The sequence below is a fragment of the Belonocnema kinseyi genome, chromosome 3 (genome assembly GCF_010883055.1).
Source record: "Belonocnema kinseyi isolate 2016_QV_RU_SX_M_011 chromosome 3, B_treatae_v1, whole genome shotgun sequence".
Lineage (NCBI taxonomy): Eukaryota > Metazoa > Arthropoda > Insecta > Hymenoptera > Cynipidae > Belonocnema > Belonocnema kinseyi.
This window is the reverse complement of record NC_046659.1, coordinates 90923465-90949922: the sequence shown is the minus strand read 5'-3', so window position 1 is coordinate 90949922 and position 26458 is coordinate 90923465. Positions and strand designations below refer to the sequence as shown.

At 27.8% G+C, this 26458-nt stretch overlaps 2 protein-coding genes across 3 annotated transcripts; both read left to right on the top strand.

The window, feature by feature from the left end:
• Positions 1-1602: 1602 nt before the first annotated feature.
• LOC117169496 (nitric oxide-associated protein 1) lies at positions 1603-17710 on the top strand. The gene is made up of 6 exons (XM_033355908.1): positions 1603-3299; positions 10912-11565; positions 13887-14183; positions 14279-14600; positions 14706-14923; positions 17440-17710. The coding sequence occupies exons 1-6, from the start codon at positions 2687-2689 to the stop codon at positions 17628-17630; spliced, it is 2295 nt and encodes a 764-aa protein (XP_033211799.1). The 5' UTR covers positions 1603-2686; the 3' UTR covers positions 17631-17710.
• A 4762-nt stretch (positions 17711-22472) lies between these two features.
• LOC117170160 lies at positions 22473-23757 on the top strand. Of its 2 annotated transcripts, none has more exons than XM_033356723.1 (2): positions 22473-22559; positions 22742-23757. In XM_033356723.1, the coding sequence occupies exon 2, from the start codon at positions 22852-22854 to the stop codon at positions 23590-23592; it is 741 nt and encodes a 246-aa protein (XP_033212614.1). In that variant the 5' UTR covers positions 22473-22559; positions 22742-22851; the 3' UTR covers positions 23593-23757. The 2 variants fall into 2 exon arrangements, with proteins under 2 accessions (XP_033212614.1, XP_033212613.1); XM_033356722.1 differs by having other exon boundaries at positions 22512-22650.
• Positions 23758-26458: the final 2701 nt, after the last annotated feature.

Below are 26458 nucleotides of genomic sequence, written 5' to 3'. Positions count from 1 at the left end.
AACGAGAAATTAACCAATTATAGTAATAATTAGGATCATCAGATGGCTTGATCGGAAAATTAACATATTATCCCACCTCTTACTCCCTTTAGCTTATAATATCCCCCGTCATTAATACAATTTACCTTAACACGTATATTATTTAAAAAACAGGGTTGCTAGTAAATATTATTTTCAAAATTCCCGCATTTTCCCTGACCTTTATATATTTACTTTCAACCGAAAAGATACATTTTCAACCAATAAAGTTCATTTTCTACCAAAAAATATGAATTTATAAAAAAATAGATGAATTTTTAACCGAAGAAATTTTAAAAAATTAAAATGATGAATCTGTGACCATATAAATAAATTTTAAACCAAGATAAGTTTCTACCAAAAAAGACCAATTTTAAACAAAGTACATGAATTTTCAATTGAAAAATATAAATTTTCAACGCAAAATGAAATAGTTATATTTAGAATTTACAATTTTTTTAAACCATAAAATGAACTTTTTAACAAAGTAGTTAAATTTTCAACAAAAAAGATGAATTTTTCACCAAGAACATTAATATTCTACCACGAAAAACGAATTATCAACAAAATAGTTGAGTTTTCACCTTAAAAAGAAATTTTTAACCAAACATGGAGTAGTTAAATTTTCGGTTGTAAAAATTGATTTTAAACGAAAAAAACAAACACTTATCAACAAAATAGTTAAATTTTTAACAAAAGAAATAAATTATCACTATAATAAATCTTTAATGAAAAAATGAATTTTTAACCACATAATTGAATTGTCGACTGAAAAGATTAATTTACAATCGAAGAAACTAATTTTTAACCAAAAAGGCAAATTTTCAGCAAATAAGATTCATTATATTTAAAGTCTTAAGAAATGTTACCAGAAAATACTAAATTCCAACAAAATAGTTAAATTTTCAACCAAAAGATGAATGATGAATCTTAGAAAATAAAAAATAAATCTGATATCAAATAGTTGATTGGTCGATCAAAAAGATGAATTTTGAACAATAATAATTAATTCTCTACCAAAAAAAGAGGAATTTTCGTTTTCGAGTATGAAAATTTTAGGACATATATAAAAAATGAGGAGATATCGGGATAAATTAGAACGTCTAGTTACCACAGTAAACAATAAACAAATTCAAAATACAAATCTGATCACGCATCAATTTTCTTTATTTAAAATTATAAAGATACGGTTTAAAAATGGAGAAAGAGAAGATATAATCACTTGCAAACCTAGAAATAATTCAAATTAATTGCCATCTAAAAAAAGTCAAGCACAAAAATTGTTAAGAAAATAAATCCATAAAATTATGTAAAGGTAAACAAAACAGCATGGCACGACATACAAGATGGCGACCTTCAATTACCGTTCGACCTCGTGTTCACAAAATAATCATTCGTCATATAATTATAAATTCTGACACAAAACTATAATCTCTTTCAAGAAAGTCACATATGAAGCATTTCAAAGCTAAAATTCAGGGTATCTCATGCATAAAAACCATCAAAACTCACATTTTTTAACCCAGCCATTTTGCGGCATCTTCCTCTAAAGTCCTTCAGCCCATTACTGGGTGGCACCGGGCGCGCCGGCACGATGGCCGGTGGGCGAACCTATTTCATTTAACACACTTTGTTTTGATCATTTTAACCGTGAAAACTCGTGCGCAGAAAAAATCACTGTCAACACTGGATTAAATAATAACGTTTTAACTTAGATCAAAGACTCTAGCATCACTTTTCCATAGGCTATTGACAGTTCATATACTGTTGATTGCGCATTTGTTCTAACCGCCATTCTCAGCGATCGAAACTTTGATTTCCGGATTGAATGGTTTACCTTTACAAAGTTTTTAGAAGAACTCGTAGATTATTGATGATTGTAAAAATAAATTCGACGATTTTAAGTGATGTCATTTTTCAAGTAGTGCATTTCCTGTTTTAAACCCGGCATTTCAACTTTCAAGGACATGTGACTCTTATCCGATTTCTACTCTACCGACATTTTTTGTGGGTCATGCCAAAGATCTTTGGTCATGCTAATTCCAGATGATATGCCAAACTAAAAGTTTGGAAAAATAAAAAGAAGTGAACAAATTTTAATTGGTATATAATCTACACCCAAATTTGAGAAAATATTCTTGTTATGATCAAATTCTATTTTTGATATGATGGTTGCCACCTTACCGACCGAGTGATTGATGTATCGAAGTTTTTTAATAACTGCTGAGTGTGAAGTTGAATCTGATAATATTTACAACTTATAAAAAAAGGTTCTTTTTATCATTCTGCAGAAAATTGACGACGGAATGAATACATTTTAATACTTTTCACATATGCGAATAGAAATCATTCTACAGTTGTAAATATGGATTAAAAGATTAAAAGTAAAAGTGCTTACTTGGAGGTTACAACACGTTTACTTCATCAAACGTTTTTTATTTAATACTTTTTTGTGGACAGTAATCGAATATTATTGTTACTTTTCCACAACAAGTGCGTATATTGACTTCGTGATTGCAAATTTTAAAAAATAATGACGATTAAAATCTTTCTACGCGAAATCTCTGAATTTTTTAAACTTTCAAAAAAGCTCGAAAATTTCCTTCACGGTTCGGCTTAAAAGAGGCAAACATACTTTGGAAAATATTTTTAATATAATTAATACAAAATGCTCAATGCAAGAAGAATGTTATACACTGTTGTAAAACACTCTACCGACCTCACTTACAGCAAAATGCTGAGGCGGTATAAAGTTAGGTTATGTTTTTCACAAATCATCGGCTTTCAAAGCAGGCTAGAATTTTCAACTATTCATAAATTAATCAATTTAAATGAGAAGGTTTTGGAAAGTAAAAAAATTGATCCGCGAGTGCAAAAGTGGGAAGACAAATTATTATATTCTGATTACGTATTGACTAAATCATTAAAGTTTGGATACAAACTAAACAGAAGGATTGAGGTTCAAATGGAACGAAAGATAGCTTTGAGAAGGAAACAAGAACTTATGAGTGCTCCTGCTTTAAGCATTGCCGCCAAGTATTTAATTGATGATCAAGAGCCTTCCAAGGATAAATATGAAAATTCGAAAGCAGAAGTAAAAGAAGAGGCTCCAAAACCTATTTATATGCCCTATGCTGCCAGGGATGCTTTTAAAAGTGTAAACGTAACAGAAACACCTGAAGTTGAAGATGAACCTATTTTAAATGAGAAATTTAAAGTACTATATGAAAAATATTTAGAGGCAATGCAGAATCCAGAAAACGAAAGCCAAGAAAACAAAGGTAAGATGTTCTTAAAATTAATGTTCTGCGTTTCCCGTTTTTCGTCAAATTCCCCTTTCTGTCCATATTCTCGAAAAACTTATCCTTTTTTCTTTAAATATAGGATATTTGGAAATGTATATTATTCATGTTATGTCTAAAAAATTATTCTACTTATTCAGAACTATAATATGCAGTGACAATTTAATTTAATTTTCAAGTTATATAATTATCTATTATAATGAATGTAACAATTTAAATGATAAATTACATTTTTTATACAGCTATAATATAGAGCATGCTCTTAATGCGCATATGAAAAGAATAAGATGCATCTGTATCATATTCAAGTACTTACATTATTTTTTTATAAATAGAAAGTATATCTTCAATTATTTAATATTGTTTATGAATTTTGTATCGTTTTCGATAAGCTAAAAATTTGACATAAGCATTTCAAAAAACGGTTGCGTTAGTAATAAACGCTACTGAAATGTAATATAAAATGAGATAATACCAGTTTCTCAAATCTTTTATTAAGTCATTTAGGTTTAAATTTGTAAAAACAATTTAAAAGATCAAAATACTTGACTATATTTTTTAGGCGTTTTTACTTCCACTTTAAACTTTGTTTAGCATATTTAGTAAGTAGTATACAGCCCGATAAAATAAAATAATTTATATGATTTTGGGGGTAGCAGCAATTTTAAAAATTGTAAAAAAACCTTTGTTTTACAAATATTTTTCTGAAACACCTGAAAATCTTTTAAACTCGATAAAATCTTTGGACATATTTGAAACCCTTTAAAATCTCTTAGTTCTTGTAAGTAAAATCTTTGAAATTTAATTTAAATATTATAAAATTTCTTACAATCCCGTAAAATTAAATGAATTCGATGATATTTCTTGAAATACCTTGAAATATTTCTAATCCTTCGAAATCTTTTTGAAACCTCTTGAAATTATTTAAAGTTCTTAAAAATGCATTGAAATCTTTTGAAATATCCTACAATCTTTTAAATTCTTTTAAAAATTGAGCAAATACCTTATAATATTGAAAATCTCTTTAAATCTTTGAAATTCTTTGGAATCCCTTATTTCTTTTGAATAAATTCTTTGAAATTTCATTAAAATATTACAATATCCTTTAAAATCCTGTTAACTTATGTGAAATATGATGATATTCCTGGAAATTCCTGTAATTCATATGCATACCTTATTGAGAGCCTTTTAAATCCATTAAAATTACTGAAATTCTCGGAAATTTGATAAAATCCTTTAAAATTCCTTAATTTTGTTTAAACTCTTGAAAACTTCTTAAAACTCTTGAAAATATCCTAAATTATTTCTAATCTTTTGAAATCTCTTGACCCAATAAACTTTAAATATTTGGAATTTTTTGCGGGTAGTAATTAATTCAAACCTCCTCCCCCATAAAAAGAGAGTTTTTACACAATTTATGGATGGCCCTTAAGAACGAAATGAGAAATATTGGAAAGAAATATTTAATTATACTTATAAGTATCACGATTTAATTATTAATGATGGAATTTGTACAACAGAAAATATTCTGAATGGATTTCCAACGACCTAAGCATATCCAATTTGAAGCAATATATTATATAAACGCAGAAGTAATTCAAAACCACTCCATATTATTCAAAAATAAAACATTTCTTATAAAAAGATTTCTTTTGCATTCTCCTCATTTATGATTGAGAAAGTATAAGAATTGTCCGTAATTCGAAACGACAGTTTTTCAAAGGATCTCTACGTTTCGAGACCCCTAAAAAAAGACGAGTTAGTTAACGAGCCATTTTGGATCAAATATAAAAAGTTAGAGCATTTTCAAAATTGTTTGGATCATTGTTTTTTTTTTTTTAGATTTAAAAATTTTATGTCCGGCTATTCAGATTAATCAGAAAGCCAAACAATTTATCTAAATACTTTATTTCGATAAAAAGAAAATGATCAGAGTTGTAGAATTTGTAAGATTTAAAAAATCAATCGAAAATCAAAATTTTAAGGCAAGCAATGCACGATATGAAAAAAGTCAAGAGAAGAAAAACATTGTTTTTTGACTGCCCTACAAAATGATCATAATAACTTTTTGTATTTTCTTGAAAAATCGAAAATTCTATTTTTGATTGCATAAAAAGTAATGAAAAATAAAAACTTCCATTTTGTAGTCAAACTATGCAAGATAGGAAAAAAGATGAATAAACAAAAATTGGGATCCCAAAAAATATCTAAAAATTTGTTAATCACTTCTTCTTAGGACGCGTAGTTTTTGTTTTATTCGTGAAAAATAACATTGAATGTAAAAACATAGAAAGATTGTGGCAAAAAGACACAAGTTAAGAAGAAAAAAAAATGATTTGATACAAATTGTTTACCCGAATAAGAACTGCAAATTTTTTTATAACTCACTTTTTGATATGGTGCGTAATTTTGGTTTTAATAATAAAAATGACATTAAAAGTAAAAATGAAAAATTTGTGGGAAAACGACAAAAGGTTGACAATAATTGATAGGAAAAAGTTGTTCATCCAAAAAAAGAGATATAATTTTGTAATCATTTATTACATTCTCGTAATTTATGATTGAGAAAGTATTATAGTTGTCCGAAATTTGACACCACAACATTCAGATTTCAAAACAAACGACACAAAATACGAAAAAATGTCTCAAAGAGAAATCATAGCTTTTGAAAAATCCCAAAACAACATATATTTTAAACCTTGTCCAATAGGACTCGTCATTTTGCTTTTATTTATCGTAAGTAATATTACGCCAAAAGTCGCGAGATACATACAAAATATAAAAAACTTGTAGAATATTTTGCTTTATCCATAAATAATATGAAGAAAATCCTATTCTTAGCATAAAGCGCGAAATGGAAAAAAATGTTTGAAAAAAGGATTTTAGTGTTTTATTTAGTTTAAGGTTGTTCAGAAAATATACATTTTCAAATGTGTGTCAGAAATCGAGCGCGTAGCGCGTGAGTCGCGATGAGAATGTGTACCTCAAAGTCTATAGAGCCTTGAGCAACTTAATCTTTAACTATACTAAATTAATTAAATATAAATAAATCATGTTTGTTAAGGCCTATACCGCTTTTTTTGGTGTTGAAAACTTTTTTATTATAAAAAATTTTCCGACATGTTTCAACCTGTATTTCAGGTCCTTTTCAAAGATTATTCTAGAAGGAAAATACATATGTTAAAGAATAAAATGGAAATTACTTCATTTGTATGTGATTATTAGTCGTTGGTGTTTACTGACTATGGTGATAAAAGAAAAATCGCTGAAGACTACGTACATCTGTATAAAAATCTATGTTGATTTCTTCTTTTTTCCATATAAAAAGTGAGGTGTTTCCACTTTTTAATAATTAAGACGGCATAATCTCCATGCATAATCTCCATGCATAATCTCCATGCATACTTAATTAAGTAGAAAATTCAGATTATGAAGACTCATATAAATACTGCGTTCTAAAAGAGATCTTTTCGATAAAGTTTAATTCAAGTATGCAAAGTTCAATTATTGATTTCATCTATTTTCCGCCCTTCTCGTGAAAAAATTACCCTATTTCCTCTTTTTTGAAATCTTTTTCAGGGTGTCCAACATACGGGACAAGCGAGAATTGTACGGGAAATTGATTGATTAGGGAAATGTGCGATATTTTATTTTTGTAGCAAAAATGTTGATTTTTTTCATAAACGGTGCAGGATGGAAACAATCATTGTTTTTTTAATTACCATTTTTAAAGAAATTTTGTCCCTAAAAGTACAAAATTATTTAAGAAAGTTCAAACGATTTAGAGCTCGATTTAGAGAAATGAATCAGGATTGCCGAAGGTTAGGAAATGCATATTTGCCAGGGAAAGTTTTTATAACTGTTGACACTAAAAGTGTTTAAGATAAATTTAGAAATATATTTTTTTGAATTAACATTATTGATATCCTAGGTATAATGTTTTTTTTTTAAATTGAAAGGAAAATTTATAACTGTCAGGAAGAATAATTAAATGGTCAGCAAAAAGATTTTATTTGATAGCAAGGGATTTTCTAGCAACTGTGATGAAATATAAGCTTGATATTAAGAAAGGAAAGTTTGTGAAACAGAAATTGAAACTAAAAAATAAGAACTTACCGAAATAATATGAAGTTCATTTAGTTAATTTTAAGAAAATTATTATTTTCATAATTTTTAATTATTTTCATAGATGCAAATTTTTTTATTGTTTCAGGAGAACAAAATGTCTTCCTGTTATTGTTATATTATGAACTTCTTATTGATAAAAATGTACTAATATAAATGTGATATGGCTGGAGAATCAAAAATTTAACTGCATTTTTTAGAAAATAGATCTGTATATTAGAAAAAATATATTCATCCAGCTCAATTTTCATGGGTGTTCAGACCATTTTTTTCTAGATAGGTAGCTTAAAAAATTACTTTAAATACTTTGTAATTTCTTATTAATAAAAGAAAAGTCTGAAAAAAGTGGTAAGAAGTTGAAAAAATTATAATAAAACACTGAGTTTTGTATTTCTTATTTAAATTATCTTTTTTTTTAGCTAATTATAAACAATATTTTGAATGCCTATACAGTGCATTTGATTATAATTTTTTCCACGTGGTTTTGAAAAATATTTTGAACAACTCAGGGCATGTTTTGATCATGACTCAGGGCATTTTACTGATAAGAAATCATTATGAACCAAAATTGCCAAGCGCAAAGAAAACTAGTGTTCCATATTTCATTTGCAGTTTCAACATTTTTTTAAAATGAGTTTAAACAAATCTTTTGAATACCTTGGAACTCTAATGAAGATACTCACAGAAAACATTTGAAGTTGAAGGAATGAAATACAGATAAATAGCAAAATTTAAAAATGCTCAATTTGTTTATCTGTTTTTTCAACTTTTTAAAGTGTTTTTGTTAAGTTTTTATTTGGCCTTAAAGAAGTTTGGAGGCATTTGAAGTCATTTTTAAAGCTTGCTAGAAAAAAATATTTAAGATCAAAAAATGACTGTGGAAAAAACGTTTCCTTTCCGTTTTTGATTCTTTATACTTGCCGATTTTTGTAGTGTATTTTGATAGCTAAAAATCCCTCAGAAATCCTAAATATTTTTTAAGCACAGTCCGATAAATATACTTTCTCATAAACACAACTCAGTATTTAAAAAATGTAATACATTTACATTTTTTATGCTTTTAAACGAATTTAAAAAAATAGATTCTCAAATGTATGAGCGTTATTTATTGTTACTATAAATTAGTTATTAAAAACTGGGTTCCGTTAAACATGAATTAATATTATCTTTCGTACAGCAGTATTATATAAAAATCGTTTAAGATTTGAGTTTGTTTAATTTTCCAACAAAGGACGAAGAATAGAAGTTAAACTCTCGGATTTAATTTTCCGGGAAATGTACGATAATTGTATCGTAGATCTCTGTTGAACACCCTGTTAAGATTTTGTATCCTTAAAATTGAAAAAAAATTAATTTTTACTAATGTAAAATTTTACTCTTTAGCCAAAGCGAGACATATTCCGCAGAATTAAAATTTGAATGTGACATGAGCAAAAATAACTTTATTGTCGAATATCTGTCAAAAGCTTTATTTTTGCAGCAGTTAAAAAATTAACATTTTTCAACATTTTCATTGCATTATTTAAATTGTAATAATTATTTTTTAAACCCAAAACTTACTCAAAGAGATACATTTTAAACAATAAATGGAAGAATTTCATTTTAAGTAAAAACAATTAATTTTCAACCAAGAAAAATAGAATTTTCAATAAAACAGTTATATTTATAACCAAAGTAATGAATTTTCAATAAAAAGTGTAATATTTTATATTTCCAGCAAGAATATATTTTTATTTTAAATAAGAAAGAGTTGAAATAAACCATAGAATAAGAATTTTTAACAAATTATTTGAATCCTAAAGCAAAACAGACTAATTTTCAAAGCAAAAAAGAAGAATTGTTAACAATAAAGTTAAATCTACAACCAAAAAATATGCATTTTATACCAAAATACTTGAATTTTTAACCCAAAAAATAATAGTTAAATTTTCAGTTACAAAAACTAATTTTCAATCAGTGGACTTAATTTTTAATCAAAAAATTTAACTTTCTACCGAAAAAGATTATTTCAACAAAAGAAATTAATTTTAAATCATTTTTTTTTTATTTTTAAATAAATTTTCAATCTAATTGTTTAATTAGCAACCAAAGAAATGATTAATATTCTACTACAAAGAACAAAGATTCAACAAAATACAGAAATTATCAACGTGGTAGCTGATTTTTTAACTGAAGAAGATAAATGTTAAACCAAACAGAATATTTTTTTAACTAAAATAATGTATCTTCAAAAAAAAAATATTTAAATGAATAATGTCAATAATGCAATAAATATGATGCATTATGCAATCAATAATGCAATGAATATATACAAAAGTGTTTTTTTTTTCATTTATTGTAAAAATCACATTTTGAATGTTATATAACAATAACATTTTGAATGTTATTTAACTATAAAGTTACTTGTACTCATGTCAAATATAAATTGAAATACTGTTGTATGCATCTGTCTTCATTAAATGAAGTGTTACATTGTGTCAAAATTTGTCAAGTAGGCCACTTTTTTTATGGGTTGTGATTTTTTCGGGAATGCGTGATAAGCTACAGTTTTACATAAATAAAATAGCCCTAACACATTTTTGCAAAATTTTAATTTTTTTGAATCGTTATTGTTATTTTACTTTTTTAGCATTGTTCTCGTAATTAATTTATTTCTCCCGATCGGTACAAGCTATCGCCATAATTTTTTGCATGTTTCGTTAAATATGTTCATTCTATAAAATAAAAATCATTTTACCATTATTGCATAAATATTGATGAAATTAGCAACAATTATTATAAACAAATAAAATTCGTTCTAACTTCTCAATTAATTTCAATGCTTTATTTGACTAATTACGGTAGCTTGTTTAATTACGAAGGTTTTTTCTGAAACAAAAATTAGGGAACTCGCACACATGATAAATGTTGAATTTTTCTCAGTTTCATCATGCACGTATAAATGTTAAATTTTTCTTACTGCTGAACTTTAAAAATAAAATAATGTAATAGATTTATAAATTATGTGACAAATATGTCCCGAAAACTTGGTAAATTAAATCTTTAAAAAAATTATAATCAAATTCAAATAGTATTTGTTTCTACTTTGAAGAATATTTCATCCGGGAATACCGTGAAAACGTATTTTTGATTTTTTTTAAGGTTAAAAGAATGTAAATAGTATGGTATCAGATAATGCCACGTGTAGCGAGACATATTTTATTAATAAAAAAAAAAATCGGCTAATTTTAAAGAATTGTAAGCAAATGAAAAAAATTGTGTCATTCATATTGGATTTACTGGGGTTTTCTAACTATTATAAAGAAACTTCTGTAAATGATATACAACGTTTTTAAATCATATAATCATTTAAATTCATATTGGAAAATGAACCGAGTGTTTTTTTTTGTAAGAAAAAGTAAATAGCGTCCGCAATGTGCTAGTTTTTATATATTTTAATTTTCTAATAGAAAACGCATTTTTAAAGACAAACTTCAAGTACGATTGGGAGATGATTTATCCAAAGTTCCACCAACTTGGATGACTGATTATGAAACATTCGACGACATATTTGAGGAAGAATCTTGGGAAGCACGCTATGGTACACCAGATCCAGATTCAAAAGTCAGTTCAATCCCCTGTGGAGGATGCGGTGCATTGCTTCACTGCAAAGATTCCGAAATCCCTGGTTACCTGCCCTCGGAATTATTTAAAGGCCAGCGAAATGACGTACTCCAATCCCTCATATGTCAGCGATGCCACTTTATGAAATACTACAACACCTCTCTCGATGTCAAAGTATCTCCGGAAGAGTATCCAAAATTGCTAGGTGTCATCAAGGAAAAAAAGTGTGCGGTCATTTTAATGGTTGACCTCACGGATTTTCCGGGCAGCATTTGGCCCGACATAAGTTCTCTCATTGGCCGTCGAACTCCCGTTTTCGTTGTCGGTAACAAGGTTGATTTGCTGCCGCAGGATTCTCCGCGATTTCTTGATCACGTTAATCAATCTTTGTTGAATGCGATTTGTGAGACAGGCATCAAACAGAAGAATATCAAACATGTCGGACTTGTTTCGGCAAAATCTGGATATGGAGTCGAGGAACTTATTAATAAGCTACAGAATTTGTGGAAATATCGAGGTTTGTATAGTCTTCATTAAAAATAAGAGCGTTTCCAAATCATTTTGATTTTTTTTTTGGAATCAATCATTTTGAAACTTGAATTTATATGCTTGTAGAATGAAGTCTATTTTCAAGAAGCTTCCCCTTTTTCTCGGGTTTTTCGCATAAATTCGAACTGAATTAATAGAACCTAATAAGAGAATCCAACCGTTTTTGGTTGAAACTTAATTCTTTTTTTGGTTGAAAACTCTACTATTATATTTTTGGTTCAGTTTTCATCTTTTGAAAATTCAAATAGTTTGTCAAAAAGTCACATTGTTTTTAAAGACATCTATTTTGGTCGAAAATTCGTTCTTTGGTTGTTTAATATTATATTGTTAGTTTCGAATTTATCTCATTTGGTTCAAAATGCTAGTATTTGGATAAAAATGTAATTATTTGTTGTAAAATTGAACCATTTTGTTAAAAAACCATCTTTTTTGGTTAATTTTTTCATTTCTCATTAAAATTAACTATTATTGCAAATAAAAATATCTTTTGATTTAATATTCAAGTACTTGATTGAAATTTGAACTAATATTTAAAAAATTCATTCTATTGGTTAGAGATTCATTTCCTTGATTGAAAATTTAATTATGTTGTTGAAAATTCGTTTTTTTTTTGTAGTTGAACATTCATCCCTTTTGGCAGAAATTTTATCTGTTTAGGTTAAAATTGCAACAGTTCGACTGAAAATTAATTTGTTTTGGTTGAGAATTAAACTGTTTTGTTGTATATTTGTCGTTTTTGCTTGAAACATAAATTTGTTGTTGGAAATTCAACTATCTTGTAGAAAATTAATTTTTTTTTTACTTGAAAATACAATTACTTTGGTGGAAAATTTAACTATTTTGATATGAAGTCGTAATTGTGGGTTAAAAAATCAACTCTTTTGAAGAAAGCTATTATGTTTTGGTGGAGGACACATCTATTTTTTTTTAAATTCCTCTGTTTTGGATTAACTGAACTATTTTTTTACTCAACATTAAAGAATTTTTGGTTGTAATGTCAACTACTCGGTTGAAAATTGAACTGCTTTGTTAACAATTCTTTTTTGGATGTTAAATATTCATCATCTTAGTTAAAAATTCATCTCTGGTTGAAAATTATTACGTTGGAATTTCAACAATTTTATTAAAAATGTATCAGTTTTTGTTGAAGGTTCCAGCTTTTTCGTAGACAATTATTCTGTTTTGGTTGAGGATTTATCTATTTTGTTGAAAATTCGTCTTTCTTGGTTAAATTCAAACCTTTTTTATTAAACATTGAAATATTTTTTAATGCAACATCAATTATTTCAGTATTTAAATACTTGATAGAAAGTTGAAACACAGTGTTAAAATGCTTTTTTTGGTTGAAGATTTATCTCTTTGGTTGAAAATGTAACTTTTTTATTGAAAATTATCTGTTTTTAATTAATTTTAAAACCAAAAATTAATTTTATATTTCATATTTTCTTGAAAATACAACTTCCTTCGCTAATTCAACTGCTGTTTATGTAAAATTAAGATCTTATTTGCTTGAAATATCAACTATTATATTTTCCCTTGAGAATTCATCTTTTTTAGATTGAAAATTCATATTTTTTTGTAGAAAAGTCATCTTTATAGGTTGAAAAGAAACTTTCTGGTTAAAAATTTAACTATCTTCTAAACCATTCTTTTTTGTTTGCATAAAAATTCTACTATTTGGTTGAAAATGTATCATTTTGGGTAAAGTTTAATCTTTTTTTTTGTTTGAAAATTCAACTTTTCTGGTTAAAAATTCAACTGCTTTTTAAAATATTCGTCTTTTTGGCATGACAATTCAAATATTTAGTTAAAAATGCATCTTTTTTTGGTTAAAATTTAATTTTTTTCAATTGAGCCATTTGGTTGAAATTTCATCTTTTGCATTGGTTGCAAATTCAACTATTTGATTAAAAATTCAACTGTTTTTTCAAAAAATCCTTTTTTTTTTCTTTGAAAGTTCTACTATTTAGTTGAAAATTCAACTATTGATTTCAAAATTCATCTTTCCGGTTTTCAAGCTCAATAGTTTCTTAAATAAATCGACTTTTGAGCTTGAAAACTCAACTGTTTTGGTAGAAAATCTTTTTCAGTGAGAAATCCAATATATTTCCACCTGAAATCTTGAAAATTTAAAGTATTTCATATTGAATTAACTGTGTTACCTACATTAGATTTTTTTACAAGAATTGATTCCCCTATTGCTCCAATATTTTCGTGAAATATCACGATTTCCCATGCTTTGAGATATTTTTGGACTGTGTTTTTCGAATCGTTGAATCCCTTTTCTAGGAGATGTGTATCTCATCGGATGCACAAACGTAGGAAAATCTTCATTATTCAATGCGTTGATACAGTCAGATTACTGTAAAGTTCAAGCAGTTGATCTGATGCAACGAGCAACAACTTCTCCATGGCCAGGAACGACTTTGAATCTGCTTAAATTTCCAATCACCAATCCATCCCCTTGGCGACTTTTTGAAAGAACGCAGAGACTCCAAGCCGAAAGGAAATCTAATGTAGCTGAGCAACGATTACGCGTACATCAGCTAAATGTTTCGAGAAACATTCAGTATGCTACGCTCCAAGGTTTGCTTTTTACAACCAAAATTTCATTCATGATTCAATTTAATATAATAATTTATTAAATTAATAAAAAATTATTAAACAAAACTTTAATTTAGGAAGAATCGGAAGAACTTTCAAGGTTCCAAGAAAGAGAGGAGTTCGCGAAGACTTTTCCGTGGGGTCTCATAAATTGATGACGGGAAAAAAATTCGGTGTCGACGAAAACTCGGATTATTTTAAATTCGGGAGATGGTGCTATGACACACCCGGTACAGTTCAAGCCGATCAAATATTGCATCTTTTGACCACTGATGAATTGATGAAGACTTTGCCAAAGACAATCATTTCCCCTAGGACATTTCTCCTTCACAGGGGTCAAACTATTTTTCTTGCTGGAATGGGCAGGCTCGATTGTTTGAATGTTCCATCCTTCTTAAGGTATTCATTTTTTTTTAACTCGTGAGGGCAATATTTTGAAATTGTTTATTTAAAAAAATCGTTATTTAATAACCTTAGACTATTTAAATCCTTTTCAATTTGCAGGATTACAGTTTTTTCAAGCAAAGAACTGCCCATAACGATATGTGAAACGATTTGGGCAGATGAAATATATCGTGAACTTTTAGAAACTGAGGCTTTCGGTGTTCCTATCAACAATCCTGAACGACTGAAACTTTGGCCCGAGTTGCAATCAAAGGATATGGAAGTCCTAGGACTTTACGAAGACGAATCTGCTGCGGATGTTATACTTTCTAGTGCTGGTGATTATTTTATTATGTTTGGAGAATTTTATTTTATATAATAATTTGGCTAAATTATTAAGATATTTTTAGAATTTTTTCCATAAATTTTAGCTTTGGTTCAAACTTGGTGTAAAATTTCAACATTTCAAATAATGATCATACTCACCATATGATTTAAAAAAGTTCAAAGCAATATTTTTCTAAACATGACGAAAATTTATTCAAATATGATAAATAATAGTTTTTTAATATTTTAAAAAAATATTTAAATATTCTGGAAACGTTGTGACCTTTTTACATCAAAAATATTTTAACAATTTAGAAAAAAAACTATGGAATGACGCCAAGAGCTTTCAAAAATGTCGTTTATTTCCGAATTTTTTGCAATATCTTTTTAGAAAATTATCTTCAACCTGAAGTTGTTCCACTTGTATGGAAATGCCTTATCGTTGATTTTCGGGCTATTAATTTTGCACTTTAGATTAAAAGTTTTAAATTATAAAATTCTTAATAAACAATTTGAAAATTAATCATTTTTAACGAATTCGTATCACGATCCTAAATTCATAGTGCTTCAGATTTTAAATGAAGTTTGGAATTGTTTAATTTTCAACTCATCAAATTTAAATTATATGTTTTTGGAAATTTTCCATTGGAAAGCAAATCATTTTCAACGATTTTATAATGACTATACTTTAATGGTTCACAATATTTAAATTCTTCCATTTTTAACACTCAAAATTACTGATTTTTTTTGGACACAATTCACATATTTTAGTATAAAAAAATGTATCCAATAAGTTTCAATGTCACTTGATACCACATAACATGGTACTTATTATTAATATTTATCATCATTTCTATCATTTCGACTTAAATATAGTTTTGAATGCGCAATTCTAAAACAGTATAATTTTTGAGGCCTTGAAACTAAATTTTTTTACTTTTGAAGGCTTCCAATATCAGATTTATTGATCTTACAGTTTCAAATATTAAAAGTGTCAGCACAATTTCACTATTAAATCTTTCAGAATTTCATATTGAAAACCTTGATAGTTTTAAATTTAATCAGTTTAGATTTAAATATTTTTAATGGTTTTTTTTTTTAATTTCAAACATAGGAAATTATCTTATATCTTTAATACTTACAAATCGTAGAATATTAAATACGAAATTAAATTTTCAAGGTAATATCTTAAAATTGTCAGATTTTCAGTTTGAGGATTTAAAAAAATAAATCATTTAAAATAAAAAAAAAATTTTATTAGAAGATTTCAAGAGTGAATAATAGTTGTGAATGAACTGTTGAAAAGTAAACGAATTAGAAATTAAAAACTGTTTTTTTTTTTAAATAAAATAAGATAAAAACAGAATTCCTCGAAACTGATATCTTAGTAATTAAATATATTGTTTAATTTTGTATAGTTACAACTTTAGAGTTCTGAATTTTCATTTTGAACATGTGTAATTTTCCCTTTCATTAGGCTTGATTTTGCAATTAAAATTGTAATGGTTAAATGTTTAAAAGTATAATCAACAATTTAAAAAATTGTTATCCATAAGAAAATCAAAAACACTTGAAATAACTGAAATTTTAAAAAGTTAGGATGTACAACAGACTTAATATCACAATTATTGGTAATTAAAAATATTTTCAGTAATAAACGAAGTTCAATGAAAAATGACTTCGTTTTAACCTTTTTTTAATTCTGATTCAATTTAATGGGTTTACAATTTAAAAATTTCCATTTTGAAAGGTGAAAATGACAGAGAATTTTTTTAATTTTAGAAAAATTTGTCTGATCAATTTTAACCATGAATAATAATTTTGTGTATGTATTAACAATAAAAAATTCTAGAATTTCAGAAGCTTTGACTTTGAAGTAACTAAATTTAGTTTTCAATTTCAAATTTTAATCGCTTTTATTAAGAAATTATTTAAGTTTAAAAGTTTTCAATTTTAATTATTCAATTTTGAAGTTTCTGGTTAGAAATAATACAATTGCATATTCTGTGAATGTTTAATGATTCAATTTTCATAATTTTTAAAATTTCCTATTATTGAAATTTTGTTCTAAAACTTTGAAATTTTGAGTACTTCTGATCTAAAATTTTTCAATTTTAAACCATTTCAAATTCTTCAATTTGTAACGTTTCTAATCAGAAATAATACAATTGCAATTCCTTTGAATGTTAAATTATCCATGTTTCAAATTTCTAAACTGAAATTATTCAATTTTCAACATTTTGAAATTGTCCTACTTTCGAAATTTGAATATGCAATTATTTAATTTCTAGCGCCTTTAATTGGAAATTATTGATTAATTATTCAAAAATTTGAAAAGCTTCGAATATTAAAAATTTTTGTATTAATACTAGATTTTTCAAACTCTTTATATTTTTAATCTCATAGAAAATAAAAATACAGGGATGTGAACGCATATTTCGCGCGCTTGCATTCACTGCTAGTAGAAAATAATTTCTAAATCCTCTTAATGTTTTTATTTTTATCTTAATTTCTTGCTGATTTTCAGGTTGGATGGCAATTACAGCACTGCAGGGAGAACAAGTTTCTCTAAGAGCCTGGACGCCAGAAGGCAGAGGTTTGTTCTTAAGGACGCCTGCTCTTTTGAGAAAGTCTGTAACTCTTCGAGGCGTAAGAATCAGAAACTCCCCAGCCTACAAGAGTGGAAAACGTGTTTACACCAAACCGGTGCATTTTTGAGATAACTTTTGTTTTGTAAATATGTATATAATACAATGTTTAGTACGAGGTGTGAAGAATAAACCCCAGTTTCTATTATATACAAGTAGATTTCAATTTGAATCATTTTATATTTCAAGTGAGTAAATTTTTATTTATCTTGCAATACATTCTTATTTCATAAATATTTTCAAGCGCAGTAATATTCCTCTAAATATTTGCACAGAAGCTTTGTAGAAAATCTGAAAGAAAATCAGTGCGAACTTTTTAATTCCAAACTTGGTATAGAATTCTTATGTTTTTACATTTCACTTTTTGAAGGACCGATTTCATATGAAAACGGATAGTTTGACCCTGTTGATGGCATTGCATTTTTGGGACTGAAAATATTGTTTTCCTACACTGTTAAAAATAATATTAAATTTAATATACCCATGTGTATTAAAATTAATATATCAAGCATATGAAATCGCCATTAAGGGCGACTATATTAAATTTCACATACATTCATTTTAATCACTTACAAGAAAAATCAGATAATTCCATTTTTCACAAATTCAAAATAAGTTCAGCAGTCATTTTCGCTTATAAATGATAAAACCTGATACCTTCTTCCTGTCAATCAGAAATAAAGTTGGATTTCAAATTGAAAAGTTGAATTAAGCAAATAACAGACCTAACCTACAATTAACTGCCTCCGCCTTAAATTTAGACAATTTAGAGCGAAATTAGGAAAAAATTTTACCCGTACATTGCACTTTCATAATAAATAACAATTCAGTCAACGAATTCTAGATTATTAATTTAATTGAGAATATTTGACAAGATTTAAAGAAATTAAAGCACGTTGAGTTTTCACGCACATTGTTATGCTGACCTGTATATTAAATTTAATACAGATGTATATTAAATTCAGTACACCAATGTATGTTACATTTCAGTAGCGGTAGTGCATATTTGCTTCAAACGCATGTATATTAAACCTCGTACATATTTTTCTAACAGTGTAGGTAAAATATGAGACACGTATTTTTTATTTTTTACCAGAAACGTTTTTTATTTTAAGGCTCCTTGAATATTAGGTGAATTATGGCAAAATTGACGACACTTTTCTCTTAAATCTTGCATCTTTGCAAAATTTTCATAATTTATTTAATTTGCAGCAGCTTGTAGTGCAATCTATATTCTTTGATGAAGAAACTTCAAATTGTTTAAAGACTACTAATAACTAAATAAACTTATAGAGAAAAATAATGTTTACATTCTCATCCATGAGAGTGTATTTTAATTATCAAAATTTTCGATCTCTGGTTTTCAACGGATCTTTACGTTTCGTCACTCACTGATTCCGAAAAGTCTAAAATTTTGCCGAGTCGGCCTTTGATGCTCTCTTTAAGAGTACAAAAAATGGAGATTGAGTTTTCTAATCAGATATTTCTAACCAAAATTAACCCGTTCACTGTCAGTGACACAAATATAGACCGAAAAATCTGCCCGCTTCGCAGGCACATTATCGTCGCGCGCGGCTCGCTGCGCTCGAAAGTTTGAGCGCGCCTAGGGCGCGTGACTGTTGGTTCTCGCGCTTCGGTAAAAGTATCGATAATTATTTAATGATTGTGAATTCTCTTTTGTTAAAGCTCCTTCGGCTTTCACGAACACATTCTCATCACGTATCTCGTGCTTCGCACTCGAGTTTATCCCTGAAATTTTATATCATTCCTATAAATGTATATTATTATAATTCGTTATTTGCATTGGTTTTAAAACAGACGAAATTTCATTGTCCCGTTTAAAAAAATTTGAAAATATTTTTTGCAATTCATTTTGAATTCACCCTGAATTATTATTAGTTCTTGAAGTCTTTAAAACTTACCATAAATTTGGAGGCATTTGATCGAATTCTTTGGAAGGTTCTTTAATTGTTCCCTAATTAATTTCAAATTCATTTTTTAATTAAAATTTTTTTAACTAATTGAAAATTGTGCATTTCAGTATTTTTTTAAAAATACTTTTAATGCTTTGAATCATAATTTTTGTTTATTTTTCATGTTTTGAATTTGAAAATATAAATGAGAAAAAAGCCTTTTTGGAGACTAAAAAAACTGGTAAATTTTGGTATTCTAAAATTTAAAAAAACGGCCTGTCGTATGAAAAAAATAGGTGAAGGGAATTTTCTAGCTACGTTTTGGAACATACGCCCTTGTGAATATTTTATATTTCTCTTGTGCCGTTTCTCCAAACAGTCAATTTCATTATTTATAATGTTATTTTTTACGATTAAAACGAAAACCACGCGTTTTATCAAGAAAGTATTCCAAAAAATTTTTTAGATTTTTTTAAGTTAAACAACCTTTCTCTTATATCTTGTGTCATTTTACCAAAAATGTAATTTTTTTATTTTTAATGTTGTTATTCACGATTACAATAGAAACTACCAATAATATTAAAAAAACATTATTAAAAAGTGTGTCCTATAAAAAAGTAATTAATAACAAATTTGTAGATAGTTTTTGGGTGCATAATGTTTGTCTCATAATTTTTTTCCTACCTTCAGTCAATTGCTGGTCAGTTTAATGAAATTATGTCGGAGAGATTCTCAGTACATATATGGTAGACGTTTCGACTGTACGTCGACGGTCCTCATCAGTATAAAATACTTCTTTCTACGAAATTTTGCACCTGTGTGATCATAATACGTACTTGTAAACGTAAAGACTTAAAAGAGGATAGACGTGGTGACAGTTCTTAAAAAATTATGTACGAAATAGTCAAAAAAGAAAATTGCAAATTGGAGTAGTGATACAAATAAATGAGTGTCGTGATAATTAAAATAGAAATAAAAATTATGGATATTCTATTATTATTACCTGTATGTTAAATCTCTCAGGCATAATTTCAATAAACTGACCAGTAATTGACTGAAATTTTGACTTCCATCTACAAGAATACTAAAAGTGTATTAAAGGCCAATCTAATAGATTATTTTGTTCAAAAGTCATTGTGCTCATAGACAGACAGACACACACATTCGTAAAAACCTGTTTTTCGGATTCAAGGGGTCTCAAAACGTGATTTTTTTTACAAAAAACTGGAAGGGGGGTGGGGTCAAATTTTACACAAATCTAATACCTTCTCTGATAAGAATGTATTAACATGAAAAAATAACACATTATTAATTAAATTTTTTGAAAACCCGCACATGAAACGAAAAAGAAATTAAATGACTAAAGTTGTGATTAGAATGTCCCCACGAAGCGGGCAGAGTTTTTTGTTTTTTACTGTTAATCATGTTTTTCATCATTAGAGCCAAAACTATACATCCTATCAAAAAGTGGTTGATGACAAATTTGGATATCTTTTTCAAATGCACAATTTTTGTGTCTTTATCTTTTACCGTATTTTGCATAGTTTGGCCGAAAAATGTAATTTTGGATTTTTCATAATTTTGTATGCTGTCAAAATATGAAATTTTGATTTTTCAAAAAAAATCATAAAATTGTTATCATAATCTTGTAGGACATTCAAAAAGCAACATTTTTCTGCTATTGACTTTTTCTTCTCAGATTCTAAACATTTTTTTCTAATTTTGGTCCGCAATACTGGATTTGTGATTTTGAAATTTTAAAATAAAGATTTCAATTCAGTGACCGCAAAAAATCGAATTATCACAAATTTGATCAATATCCGAATAATTTACGTCCACCATATTGGATCCGCCATTTTTTATTTTGAAAATCCAACACCAGATTTCGATTCAGCGACCCCAAAAACCTAAGTATCATCAACTTGATGAAGGTTCGAACATTTTTAATAATTCTTGTCTGACATTTTGAATTTAAAATATCCAACATCAGATTTGAAATCAGCAACCTCAGAAACCTATATACTTTTAATTTGATCTAGATCCAAACATTTTGATTGATTAATTTCCGCCTGACTCTTAAGACTCTTTTACACCTTACGTTAAGCGGTCGTCGACCGACCAACATAACGGAATATTCATTCACACACATATTTTTGAAATTTTTTGAAAATTTTCAAATAGAAGACAAAAATATTTTTCTGACAGATTAGGAAATTTCATTCAATTTTTTCACTAGATTTCAAATATATTTAAAAACTATCTCAGTTAAATTTTTCATCCATGAGAGTGTAATGTAATCGTCCAAATTTTCGATCTCTGGTTTTTAACGGATCAAGCGGACAAGAATTATCGAGCGCGAGTTTATCAATGAGAATGTAATCGTCAAAGCCATAGGTGCTTTAAGAACCTACTTTAAAATCAAATAAAAAAATTAAATTACAATTTATGGCTGTAATTCCTCAGAAATTTAAATCACAGCTTTCGATTTAAGTTATAATATTTACAATATTTGAAAAAATGTAGTTAAAGTGTACGCATTACACGTACGAAAACGAGTGCGAGAGCGTGCCCGCGCGCCCCAGGTGCATTCAAAATTGGCGCGAGGCGCAGCGCGCAATGAGAATATGCCCGCTCAGCGGGCATATTTTTTTAACAAGATTTACCATTTATCTTCATGAACTTTTTCAATTGGACAAAAATTTTAGGTATTCTAGAACGGAATCAACGTTTAATGTTTCTATGTAGTAAATTTTTTAAAAACTGTGTTTTTTTTATTAAAATTATATTGAAAAAATACCTACTCATATGCTGTTCAATTTTGGCTACATAACAGTAAAGTTTAAAAAATGTATTGAAAACGAGCGTGAGAGCGTACCTGATTTGTATTATTGCTTGGGCCTCGGCGTGCAGACATCTTGCTAGGTGACATCACAACTTGAAATACCTCATTATTGCGTGCATATCTACTGCGCAACTTCACATCATCTTATCCCTAACTACCCTTTATTTTATACGTTCCTTGTAAAATATAGGTTATGTTCTCTAAAAAAATATGTAGTTACTTCGTGGTACATACGTTACTCTATGTATGTACTCTTTTGGTTGCAATTGTAAGGGGATTGTTGATAAAATTGTTTATTTGTGCTCTTTACAAAATATAAACATCATATATTTCAAGTAAATAAAAAAATGTTCCTTTATTGTTCAAATTAACAGCACTGATTCCGTCTGCGTTTTATTTTTTGCTCACACTCTATTTTCGTTTCAGAATCTTCTGCAATTTTAAACCTTTTCTTGGCACGAGAGTGATAACAAAATTATTACTCACAAGAAAAGTGTTATTATCGTGACACTGCATCTCTAAAAATACTTCTAAAAATGTCTGCTCTGCCACTATCATTCGCAAGTTGCAATAATTTGGAAAAATTCACATCGTTGTCAGAATCACTATCATTAGCTGAAAAAGAATGCAACAAATTTAGAATAATAAATACAACACAATCCAACCTAAGGAGTATTTCACAGGAACTAGACCCACGACATCGTTCTAGAATTAGTCAGAAATGTAAACGAAAAATGGACCAGTTTCGTGGTAAAGACAGTATTTTTAAACGACCTGAGTGTCCTGCTCCATCCCGTGCTATTCCTAGAAGCATTCCAGATCACCATAAAAATCCTCATAAGTGGACAAAGTATAGCCTCGGCGATGTTTCCAATGCTGACATGTCTGACAGGAGCAATGCCCAAGCAGCGTTTTCCTTCCTAAATGATTTAAAGTCTCGAAAACAACTTACTTGCGGGTCCTCAGAAGAAGAGGAATCAATGCAAATCGGTGAGCCAGTATTATTCAAGTCGAAAAATAGAACTAATTCTCAAATTCAGTTCCGAAAACCAAAGAATGATACGACAGGAAAAATAGCCGATTCTTCAGACACACCAGAAAATGATAAAAAGGCAATATTCAGAAACAGTAAAGTTGTTATGCCAGAATATATAGTTGGTCAGAAGCCAATAAAGAAGATCCATAAAAAGGACAATTCAGAAGCTGACAATCGTTCGAAGAATGTTAAACTGGATCATTTACAAGATGCTGAAGAAGAAGAAGAAGAGGAAAGTTAAGATTAAAATATGGTAAAACAAGAGATTATAGTTTTTTATTCATTTTCGGGGTCACGTGAACCTGTAAAGCATTCCACAGGTTCCTAATATCGACCAGATTAAATTAATTACAGTATTGTGTAAAATGCTGAACAAAAATAAACGAAATAATATGTTAAAATAGAACACAAGTATAGATAGAAAAATTTAGAATATTTTGGATTGAATTCGGTAAAAAAATTGCAAATGGAAATAAATTATTAGAGCTTTTTCATCTCAAAACATCCAGATTTCTATTCTGAATTTTTTTCAATCTGAAGAATTTTATTTCCTTCCGTTATTGTTTCATTTTTTGTCTGAGAAGAGGCGCATTTTCTTTTTCAAAATCCTTTAGGTGATGGCATGTTGACTTTCAAATAATAATTTTTAAAAACATAATATTGGTTCACCTACTAAATTTTGATAAATTATAAATTCAGACTAACACAAAAGTCATATCACTCATAATAGACTGTGTCGGTAATTTTTTGGCGGTAAAAATATAAATATTATAAATAGGTTGTAAAAATAAGTGTTCAACATTTTTAATAATCATTTAAATTTAGATAGTAATTATACATCTTGATGTTCAATGGAGTTAAATTGAAGAATATGCTCAAAATTAAACTATTTCGAATTGTGTGTAAATGCAAACTGTAAAGGATTTCAGGTTAAAGGCACAATTAAAGAGTTTTATTTCTCGTAGAAAGCTTTAAGTAAAAATGTTCTAAATTGAATAATTTTCCAACATTTTCAAATAAAGAAATTAAAGCTTTACATTTGATACCCTCAGTATTAGATCTTTTTTCAAATTTAAAGTGTAGAAAATAAAAAATCTGAATTATTTCTAACATATTGGTAACTAACGTTTTCGAAATAAATATATTTGACTTTTTACTTATAAGTTTCTTTAATTTGCGTGGAATAAAGAAGAATCCTTAACCTTTGACTTCTGATATTAGTTGGAATAAAAATAATTAATATGCTAAAATCTAGTAAAATTAAGATTGTTTAATTGCAGGTATCAGTGGCACCTTTAACCTTCTTAGCTCATTATAGTAAAAAGTAAAAAATTATTCCAACATTATACAAATTTTATGGCTACCCCCTTTTTAAATCTCGATCAAAACAGCAAATTAAAAAATTCTACAAGTTCTTGATCAGTTTTTAGTTTGAAACTTTGAACATTACATTATTTCAGACTAGAATCTTCTAAACAAAACAATCTTGAATAGGAAGCATATATCAAAACATTGAGAATGGTTTGGCTTAATTTTTAAAGCTTTCAAAATTGTATCGTTTGCAAAGAAATATATTTGATAGTTTAAACAGATTAAAACCCAATGATTAGATAGATAATTAATTTTAACTTCTAACGTACGCAATTCCTTGAACAAACGTTTGAAATTAAACAATTTTAAATTAAAAACTTTTAATAATTGAATAAATTATCATTCAAAATCTTGATAACCAACCTGCAAATGAGGAATACTTGAAAGTTGTACATTTTCAGACTTAGAAGCTATACAAATTAAATGTTTTAAATTCTAAGTATTAATCAGTTTTACACTTTAAAAATGGACCATTTAAAAATTTAAAGCGTTACAAAATTAAGAGTTTTATTTTTAGAGATATGAAAATTTGGAAGATTCCCCGAATTCCTGACAATTTTTTTATTCCTTGAAATCTCTAAAATCCCTGATATCTGTGAATTCTCTGAAATATTTGAATATTCTACATTTCATGAATGCCTTGGATATTCTAAATTCCGTGAATTCCTGTAATATTATGAATTTCTAAAATTCTTTAAATTCCCTATCTGAAATTCTATGAATTTCCTGACATCCTTGAATACTTAGAATTTTTGGAATGATTTTTTTTCCTTAAACGCACTGAAATTCTCTAAATTCCTACAATTCCTGGATTTAAATCAAGTTTAAAATTCTATTTAACGTCCAATAATCAAGTTAATGTATAGAATTCCTGACAATAAAACCAAGGATCCAACGACCAAATTTGGACAACTAACATAAAATGATTCTATTGTAATTTAAAAAAAGATCCCCCTTTTAAAATAATAATTATGGATAAGGGTGCTATATGAGTACCGAAAGTTTGGTTTTTATTATTATTATTATTATTATTATTATTATTATTATTACACCATTAAGCCATTTCCCTTTCGGGGTAGGCGTGACTCACTCGGCAGGGGAAAGGAGTAGTGTGTGGATGGGATAGAGATTTTTCAGATTGATCCAGAATTCTCGTGCTATTTATGTAAATAACACGTTCGTTCCGCAACACTGCTCCAACCCAGGTTGATGGTGAATATTATTTATAAATGTTCTTTTATTTTGACTTGATAATAATAAAAAGAGAAGGGGAGTTGGTTGGTTGTCTTCTCATTTTTCTTTTTGTCCAAAGATTTTTTGTAGGAAATTTTTTTTAAAGGAGGATATTTTTTAAATAAAAATAGAAGCTTTTGATGGTGGTTGTCCAAATTTGGTAGTTATATTCTTGGTTTTATTTTGAGGAATTCTATACATTATCCTGTATTCCTTCAAACTTTCTGAATTCTCTGAATTCATTGAATTCTTTGTATAATTTTGAAGTACTTGGAATTTATGGAGGTCTCAGAATTCTGAAAATTCCACGAATGCAGGGAATGTAAATGAATTCAGATTCCTTAATTAAGATATTAATAAAAAACAGCGACGGTAACAAAATTATATGATTATAGGGATGTAATTATTCAAAAATAGACTTCTATTGTATAATTTTGTGAATTTATAACGGTTTAAGAAAAATTACTTCCTTATTATTTAAAATACTTTATTTAAAATAAAAG